This window comes from Struthio camelus, chromosome W (genome assembly GCF_040807025.1).
Source record: "Struthio camelus isolate bStrCam1 chromosome W, bStrCam1.hap1, whole genome shotgun sequence".
NCBI lineage: Eukaryota > Metazoa > Chordata > Aves > Struthioniformes > Struthionidae > Struthio > Struthio camelus.
The window spans coordinates 26192051-26202014 of NC_090981.1; the positions used below are offsets into that span (position 1 = coordinate 26192051).

The 9964-nt window shown below is 44.9% G+C and overlaps 1 protein-coding gene across 3 annotated transcripts in view; it reads right to left on the reverse strand.

Moving 5' to 3' along the window:
* LOC138060907 (calcium/calmodulin-dependent protein kinase type IV-like) overlaps nucleotides 1–9593 on the reverse strand; it is a 175017-nt gene extending 165424 nt beyond the window's left edge. For 2 of the 3 annotated variants that reach the window (XM_068924817.1, XM_068924816.1), the window contains exons 1-2: nucleotides 7865–7944; nucleotides 7220–7433 (exon numbers count right to left, since the gene is read on the reverse strand). In XM_068924817.1, the coding sequence (XP_068780918.1) occupies nucleotides 7220–7392 (173 nt within the window). In that variant the 5' untranslated portion in view covers nucleotides 7393–7433; nucleotides 7865–7944. Of the gene's footprint in view, nucleotides 1–7219; nucleotides 7434–7864; nucleotides 7945–9412 lie in introns of those variants that run through there. The other variant, XM_068924818.1, reaches the window with a different exon arrangement.
* Nucleotides 9594–9964: the final 371 nt, after the last annotated feature.

The window sequence follows — 9964 nt, forward strand, 5'->3', positions numbered from 1 at the left end:
CTCAAGAGCTATTCTTTTTCTCCATTAGAAATGCTATTTTTCAAATTAAGAAAAGTTAACTAAAACCAACTGCAAAACGCAACGGTTGGCAGAAGTAAAACTTTCAAAATAAAGAAATAACCACTCTCTAATGTCACACTTTTCATTATTAATAGCTCCTCTTTAAATGCTTGCAAGCTGCGAAAATTATACAAAATGATCACCTTTTCATTCCAGCTATTCAAAGCTACCCCAGCACTAATTTAATAAAAAAAAGGTAAAGGTTCAATTTATTGACAGAACAATACATTCAGTACACAGACTAATAAGGATATAGAGATAACGCGATATTCTGCAAGCACTACTCTTTCACTGCCCATTTTTAAGTCCTAAATTTTCATTTGTATAATATATATTCGCTCTAGCTTACAAGTTGATTAAAACTTGAGAAGACATTGACCTGAGCATTACGTTGAACGTGTGACATCGTAAGCATCCTATTATCATCTTGCAGATTAACTACAGCTAGGTTCAAATACAATATCACTAGGATATACAGGCTACGTATGCATAAGCAAATACTGCAGTGCAATAGGAACACACCTGCAGAACAGATGGTGTCAATGACTTGTTATCAACATATAAGCTTTTTGCAAGTTTTACTTCAGGCTCGCTCTAATCTGGTCCTGTGAAGTGAACTTTCATAAGAGGTTAGAGTGGATTAGGTATGCACCTGAACTGCATCTTCTGATTCAGTTTCATTCAGTCTGCTGCTCTGTGCACTCCCAGATCGCTCCTTGACGCATAGCAAAGCGCAATAAGAGGGTATAATTGGGATTTTCACATTTAAAAAATTGTCACTCATCTGAATTAAAACTTCAGTGTAGATGGGCCTATAAACTACCTTTTAAAAATAGGTATGGTATAATACAATGTTACAAATAAAGTCATAGTGCATCTGTAACTGAAAACATGTAGATGCATGCCCTTACCAGTGATCTATTTTGGTTCCTATGTAGAAGGAAAAACACTTGCTTCAAATAAACTATTTCTGATATAATACAGTTAAGACTTAGATAAGGTATTACTGATTGTACTAAAACACAAATCATCTGTTTATTTACAGAGGTAGCAGGATAGTTTCTTCCCGAAAAAGAACCATGAGCATGTATCTGGAAGGCGATGACTACTGTGGTGTTAGCTTCTCTGTTGTGACTGTCCACAACAGTTGACATCTAAACTCCTTTGTCCACAGGAGACTGAATCCTCTTCTCTCTCAGTTATGTAATGGCCACGAAGCAATGCCCCAATCACAGTATTAACATGAATCAGATACAAACATAAGCCATTGTGAAAAATGGCTGCATATTCTGGCATGTTTTTTGAGCCCCAGTGATGCAGGTGCCGAGTTTGCAGTTCAATGCAAAACTCCTGGCTGCAATGGAACAAGCATTTTGCTGCAAATCCCAACTGTAAAGGAATTCAAACCACTGCCTGTAAATCTTAAATGCCTTTTATGATGAAAATAAGAATGAAACAACAAATATGCCAATAGATGCTCCAAAAAAGCCTCCTCCTTTCCTAATCAAGAAAACGCATGCACAGAGTTAATTTCTAGGCAAATAACTCAGTGCCCGAGTCAATAACACAACCCTCCATGGCAAGGCTCAGAATACCTTAAAAGCCCATCTGTCTCCATGATTACAGAGCCTCAAGTGAAATGGTATGTCTACTCCCATTTCCTATTTACAGAATGGTAGAGAAAAATTTCTTCACTTGCTTCTTCCAACACCTAGTTTTTCAGCTCTGAATAAACCAGCTGTTGAACTGAACCAAATGGAAAAGAAGAAAATACTCTCCCTGCACTGAGTGAAGAAGCTTTAGTTGTCAAAAGCTGGGTTATTACATTGGCAAGTTCTGGTTTCTAGTACCCAAGTCAGGAATTTCATCCAGAACAGTGAGCTGAGAAGCTATAGGGCTTCTACAGAAAACACTCACTGCTTGGTATTAATTTTTATTTATGACTCTCTGTAAAAGGACACGCATTTTAATGAGGACTGACATGCAGACCCCCTCATAGGTGTATGCCCTACTTACCAAACTCTCTCTGATGTCCTCTTTCTGGCTAAGTGAACACTAGATTGACTTCTCATAACAGCACAGATTCAACAGAAGGAGCAAAGAATATGCTTACCGTAGAGGAGCCTGTGGCCAAATATTTAGGACATTTTTTCCAGGGGAAAGATGAGATGAACAACACTCCTTCAAGCTGAAAAGGGAACTGAAAATCTTCACCTAGACCCATAGTTCTAGGTGCAATTGCTGGTGCAATACAGGAAGGAGACAGTTCTCTGTGTCCACCTACCACCGTACACTTTGGCCAACCCCCACAAGGGGCCATGCCCTTTAGGACTCCTATCTTCCTACCTACCTCAAGCAAAGATCCAGCATACCACAAACAGCCCCAACCAAGGCCTCAGGCCTGCCTCTTCATCTGCCTTCCTCATCAGCTGATCAGCAGGAATTGTCCGCACAAAAACACTTACTGCTTGTCCGCAGGCCTGAGCTACCAGGATAAGAAGTAAGTAGCAATTGGTGGTGCTACATGACCTGGAGGACAGGCAAACCTACACAGGCAGTTACTGTTCAAAGATAATTCTCCATGTGGAATTACTCACTTTGGCTCAACTAAGCACCCCACACTCTCATTTAGACAGCAACACCACATACTGTGAGTAGCCTGTATGTAGCTGCTTGGGAAATCCTGAAGTCCAGCATTAAAAGCCACAAACATGAAAGTAAAGATTGTGTTGAAGAAGGGAGTGACCTACTTTAAACGCACTGCAAAGCAAAATGAACAAGTGATTTTCAAAGTAAACATGGCAGCCTGTATAACAAACGATTCTTTAGATAGACAGTTGAGGAAAAAAAGGCTCTTTTTTTTTTTTATTATGGATAAATGGAAGGAAATCTAACTGGCATACTTTCAAAGTAAAAACAGTTTGAAATTTAAAGCCTAATATGCAAAAACAATCCATTTCTATAAAATGACACTTAGAAGCAGTTACCTGATTTCATCTACTGTTACCATTAAAAAGTAAATGCTACTATGACAGCACCTGTAAATAGGATTGACAGGGTAAGAAATGTCATTCTGCATAGTGAGACTGCAAGTTCAAATCACACTTCAGATGCAAACTCTCTGCATTAAGAACTCAAGGACAGAAATCACCTATGATTCAGCTCTCACTGTCCATTCAAGATAAGTTGAAAGTCCCAAGTGTCTTTCAGCTTCAGGTCCTCAACAAGGACCACACAGTTGAAAGACAGCCCAGGAAGGAAAAAGTAACCCTGTAAGATCCTGCTGATCATCCTCATACAAAGAAAAACGCCTGTAACTTTTCCTGTGTTTTTTATTTATTTTTGGAATGAAAAGAAAAACCTAAGGCTTTAGTAGGAAATAGTTCCAGCTGCTCTTGAACATTTAATAGATTCGCAATATGCCTATAATAATTACTTTAGATAGTTTCAACTCAAATCATTCTATATTTTGCTAGAGTTAGGCATGACATACTGCACGCTAAGTAAAATATTAACTAAAATCCCAGCAAAGAGAAAGTCCTTTTTTGTAATGTTGCCAAGTATCAAAAAAACTCTTACTGTATTTCCTTCCTGCCTCAAAATATCACTATACTAATCTTGACTTCACAAACTCTGCACCAAATGATACAGAATAGGTTATATAAGGCTAACAAAAGGTATTAAGCTTTAAGGAATATTCAAGTTTAGTACCTAGCATTATTAAAATTCTGTTTCAAGATAGTGTGAAAAATAAGCTTTTAGTTGAAAGTCACTCAGAACAAGATTCAAAAATTTACGACTCACCAATGCTGCCACCTTCAGAGAAATAACAAATACAGTTGGTAAAACAAAGACAACCAAAATTTCATCTTTACAGCATTTTGAACTCCTGTTATATAGCACACAAAAAAATCATCCGGTCAGAAACAGATTAACAGGAAGGTGCATCTGCCAAGCATTCAGTAAAACATATAAACAGTTGCACTGGGTCAGATTAAAAGTCCGTCTAGCCCGGAATACTGTGCCTAACGGAGGCCAAACCCAGACGTCTCAAGAATACAAGAACAGCGCAAACCTATAGCAATGCTATCAGAAAATATTCTCAGAACATCCAACAATTTCTGGTTCAAGAATCAGTATCTTTGTATTTTGTCAGTCTTAATGGAATTCCTCAATGTGAACTTGCCCAGTTGCCCCTTGAACCCATGTAAGCTTTTAGCACCCATAATATACAGTAGCCAGGACTTCCACCACTTCGTACAGTTCCACACTGTACAAAAAAATATACATTCTTATCTTCCATTGTTCATTTTTGAACTTGCTAGCCTCACCTGATGCCCTGTAAATCACGCATCAGAGACAACACAGCAGACAGACACCGCTAACCAAGTGTCCTGCGCCTCGCGTGACTTCACAGATCTCCATCTTAACCCCACTACAGGATTCACTAGGATAGGAAAACAGACTAACTTTATATTTGGGGGATTTTTGATCATTAGTGTGCAGTGAGTTGATATTTTCAGAAAGCTGCAAATTATAACTGTAAAGATTCGATCAGATTTCACTCTTTTATGTGCATCATAGGGTTTTTCCCTCACCCCTATGTGCAGTTATTCACACAAACTGAATTTCATCTGCTGTTTAAATGCCCATTTGGTCCAATAAGGTCTTTCTACAAGTCTGCATGGGCAATGTTGTCTTTAAAACACTCGGCAATTTAATAAGACCAGCAAATTTCACTATTCAGCCCCTTTATTTTGAAGACGTTGAGTAGTATGGACCCTGTACTAACCTCTGTGGAACTCCACTGGTGAAAACTGTTTACTGCAACCCAAGCATTTAGACATTTTCTTTTGCTAGAGGACCTTCCCCCTCTTCTCCGATGGTACCTCAGTTGGCCATACAAACAAGGGATTTGCCAGACACGTTGTGCAGAAAGGGCACTCCTTCCAAAGGGAAATCCCATACAACAGCTGTCCAAATACAGGTCTTTGCAGCCTGACAAGACATCTTCCAATCCCTGTATTCGTTAAACATATTTTAGGATAACGTCTCCTGTTGTTTCTTTTAGTGTTATTTGGACTTCTTGCATCTTTTCAGTCTCATTCATACATTTTCACCACCAACTTAGGCAAAGTATATTTCTTAGAGCGGTACTCAAAGTCATCTTCAAAATTAAAAGGCTGGAGATAAGGTTACCAAGAGAAAACAAAACACAGAATGCAATTTTATATTATACTTAGGAGATCCAACAATCTTACTTAGTTCCTATTAGATTTGCTAAGATACCTCTGAACTATGAGAGGAGGTCTAAGATAGGCAGCAGTTCCTGGGATGCTGGCTCAAAATGGATCTCAAAGCATGAGGCTTGGGAGCTCAGGACCAAGATCTTGCTGCCATACCCTTTAATGCAATCTCCCCTCTGAGCGCGTAACCCTCTGAGGTCTTCTCTCCCTCTTCCCTTCCCCAGGGTCTTTGTTCAAGATGGTTCTTACTTCCTATCTTCTTTCTGCTTTTATTTTCAATCTGATTTCCTAGTTCTATCCAACAGCAGTGCAGACTTAGTGACTCATATCTCCACACTAGTTGGGTGTGGTTATCTTTAATAGTCAAAGCTTTTGTTATGGTTTCAGCATCTTCTACTGTCTCACCTTGCAAGGTGGAATACCCTACTCTCCTGCAGCTGTCATTAACTTTTCCTCCCCCATGCAGGAGAGTAGACATTTTAAAGCCCTTTCCCAGGCTATGCAATAAATATAGTCTGTATTGATGATAGACGATGTTTGTAAACTAGGCCTACAATCACTAGCATAAATGCTGAACAGGATTCTAGAGAGATTCTACAGAGAGCGCACATACACAGCATTAATACAGGTGGCAGAGTTGTTAACAAACTGCTTTTGTTCAGGAGGACAAACTTAGGCCAATTTTGGACATTATACTGACAGGACAATATTTCCTGCATTACACTTTTTATGTGTCTGTGTGGGTGTACACTGAAATAAAGAATAAATGCAGTAAGGGTACATAAATCTATGCTTATTTAAAGCTGGCTAGCATGAGTGGCAGTGGCAACAAAGAGGAAGTAGCAGACGCTTGAGACCTAGCCAGCAAGCCAAGATTGATACTCCTGTATTTCTACAGCTTTTCCTGCCCCTACCAGTTACAGTACAGCAAGTACAGGTATGCTTTGTAGCAATACCTTTCGTTACACATGTCCTTTCTGCAAAAATACTGCACCAAGGCAACCATGTTATTACCTGCAAACTTCTCACTATCATCCAGGATTTTAACCATCTATCATTGCTAAAATTAACAACTGCTATTATTAACTGTGCTATCTGTAGCGTCATTTATTGCAAGACCCTTGATAAAGCTTTACTTATCTACTTTTTCTTTTTACATGCTATTTTCTAGCCACAAATTCAACATGAACCAGGAATTGTACTTACATGGTAGATACAGGTAAAGGGTTTCAGTTTAAAAAAAAAAAAAAAAAAAGGAACAGTTGAGACCTTTAAGTTACCAGGCAGAAGCATCAGTGTAAGATTCATGAATGAACCTATACCAATTCACTCATCTGCACTGCACTCCTGCAAAAAGACACTGTTGGGAGAGGCCTATCCACACACGGGTATCTTCAGTAGGGGGTCTGCCAACACAGGGTCTAAAGGTGCTGATACCAAGATAGCGGTAAAAGATCTTATATAAAGTTAAGCTGTGAATTAGTAAACATTTTCGTACTATCAAAGAAATGCTTAATATTCAGCTGATGCAGTATTAGGTCTGGAGTTTACAACTACACAGGTAGCCCGACTATAGCAAAACTGCTCACATGGACGTATGGACCGATACCCTCTCTTAGAAAAATCGCTTTCTTTGGAGGATTGGCAAAGCTCACCTCCTACAAGGAATTATTTCCCATCAAAAACTGGCAGATGTGTGTGCCTTAAGAGCGGCACGCTTGTCCTGTGCTGTTTACATGAACCAAAGTTTTGCAGCTCGTGACACAGCGGTGCAGCCGTAACGGGGAGGCAATGCTGGCCCCGGCCCCGCACCACCGCTCCGGCCCCAGGAGGCACTGGGGCCGCACAGCCCCGACAGGTTCCCCCCGCGGCAGCCCCAACCCGGCCCTGCACGGCATAGTGTGACCGCTCACCGTCCCAGCTCAGACTCCAGCTCGAAGTAGTGGGCCAGCGTGTCCTTGTTGGAGCCGTCGATCCAGTAGTCGGGCGTGGTGGCGGCGGCGCGGCCGGCAGCCGAGGAGCCGGAGGACGAGGTGGAGGAGGAGGAGGAGGAGGAGGAAGAGGAGGGCATGGTGACTTTCAGCATGTCGGGACGTCTGCCGGGGGCTGCCCCCTCCTCCGCACCGGCTGCGGAAAGCAGAGCGACAAGGCGGCTGGCGGCGGCGGCGGCAGCACCTCACCTCCCCCCCCCCGACTCCCACCCCCTCCTCCTCTTCCTCCTCCTCCAGCCCCCCCGCCGCGCCGCGCCGGAGCGCCGGCGGCTCCCCCAGCCCGGAGGGGCGGCGGCGCCGTCTGACGGGGCAGCCCGGCAGCTGCCGGCGGGGGGCGGCGGCTCTGCGGCGCCCGGGGCCGCTCCGAGGGGCCAGCTCCGCAGCCCCGGGCGAGGCGGCGGCGCCGCACCGCCCCGAGCCGAGCCGAGCCCAGGGGCGGCCGCCGCCATGGCAGCATGACCGCGGCCCCGGCCCACCGGGCGCCCCCGCGCCGCCACCTGCCTGCGCCGCCGCCTCCCCCGGGCCCTAACACGCTGCCCTGCCCCGCCGCGCCGCGCCGCGACCCACCTCGGCAGGCGGCTCCTCCGCCGGGGCCCAGCCGGCAGCGGCGGCGCGGGGGCGACCGGCGCTGCCCCCCGCCGCCAGCCCGCGGCCCCGGGCGCGGCCGGGAGGGGCGGGGCCCGGAGGGGCGGGGCGAGCCCCGCCCCGCGCCGCGCACGTGCGACCGGCCCCGCCCCGCCGCGCCGCGCCGCGCCGCCGGCACCCCGCTCACCCGGCCCCGGGGCTCCTCGCTATGACGTCATAAGGCAGCGAGCTGCCGCCCGCGAGCGGGGCGCGGCGCCCCGACGGCGGCGCCCGCCGCGCGGAGCAGCGCGCTCCGGAGCCCGCCTCCCCGTCCCGGGCTGGGGGCAGCTCAGGGACAGCAGGCTCGGCCCTCGGAGCCCCAATTCCTTGTCGCGGGCGGTGGTCAGCCCAGGAAGGGCGCGTAGCCTCAGCTGCTCTCCCTTTCGCCCGTTTCGGGGGGTGGGGTCGGGACGCAGCGGGCAACACAGGGGCTCGGGATTGCTCTGTCTGCGTTTTTCTAGGAACTTGGGGAGGAGGAGGAGGAGGAGGAGGAGGCGGCAGAGACCGAGAGACGAGCAACACTTCCTGGGGAAGACACTGACAAGGCTCACACACACTGTACAAACCAGTGAAAGCCAAAAAAATAGCTTCCCCTTCCTCCCTCTCCCCCAACTAAAAGAAGCTATAAATAAATAAAATCGCCATGCTGCAACGCCACTCTTGACAGGTGCAATATGCATGCAAATATAATAAAGTATATTGTATCCATGACTGCAAAACTCCTAGCCAGAGGTGTCTATATAAGGGCAGCTACTGTTGGTGTAGTGCTGAAATAAAATAGCGGCAGTTGTGTGTGCCTCGCATGCATAGTATGCCACCATCAGTCCTACTCACAGCTCCTCCCTGCTCTTACACCCACTCTCACTGCCACGCGAGCACAGGCAGGAGGTAAAACGGACTGTGTACAGCACCAGTGACGGACCTCTCGTCCTCTAATATTCAACCACAATCCACTAGCTTGCTTTTGAACGCTGTAGTCCTTGTTCACGTCAAGCACACAATCCTGTTCAGTGTTTTGTCAGTTCAGGTTTATTAATGTTTCCCAAACTGTTTTGTATTCCCCTATAAACAAGTCTGACTCCTCTTGTTGTCCAACTTCTTTACAGTACTCAGGGGCAGGTAATCTCAACTTTGAATCTCTGATGCCTCAAAGACGTTTTTTGGAAAAAAAAAAAAAAAGCCCCTCTCTGCTCAACCAGATAATGGAAGATCTACTAATTTAGTCTTTGCTAATTGTAGGAAAGGATAAAAGAGATAAATGAGATAGATAAGAGGAATAATGCCTTTTCCTCTCAAGTTTACTTTTTTGCTATTTTTAAATGAAAATGTAGATTCCCATCACGATTTAAGACTTTATCATTTTCAAATTCAATTAGAAAGTTACAGAAAAAGTAACCCAAAGTCCTATTATGCAAACCAAGTTCTATGCAAACCACTTTGACAGAGACCTTAAACTTCTCTTCAGACGGACTTTGTGCCCAGAGCACTTACCGTAACAGCGTTAAGATCAGCCCCAGAGCAGCAGACAGGCAGCCTTTTCAGCTTTTGTTCATGCCTCCTCTCAACTCTCCAGCTTGTTTTGTCTCTTCTGGTAAGTTTGGAAGTTTTCTTCTCAAAGCTTCTGTTGCTAGGTGACATTTTTCCCTCTTTCCTTATGACATCTTCTGACAGCATCTCCTGGGAGAAGAAATGGCCACTGACCATTAAAAACACAAACACACACACAACAGCCAATCACCACATTTAGAAGACAGCGGTATTTCACATATTATTTTTGTTTAGTCAGGTATTTTAACACCTCACATATTCTGTAACCCAAAGAGTACCTGTAGTCCCATTCTTTTACAGTTATTTTAGTAAGATCATGTTTATCCAGGACCTATGATCAGATTCGCATCTTGAATGTTTTAGATGGACTTACTACAGACCTTTGTGCTTATATGACATAGCACCAGCATATTTTTTCGTACGGGGCCGTGTATCTGAAATGCATTAGGCTTTCCCTTAAAACCCTGCCTCAAAGTGGGCTGGATCAGACCATGC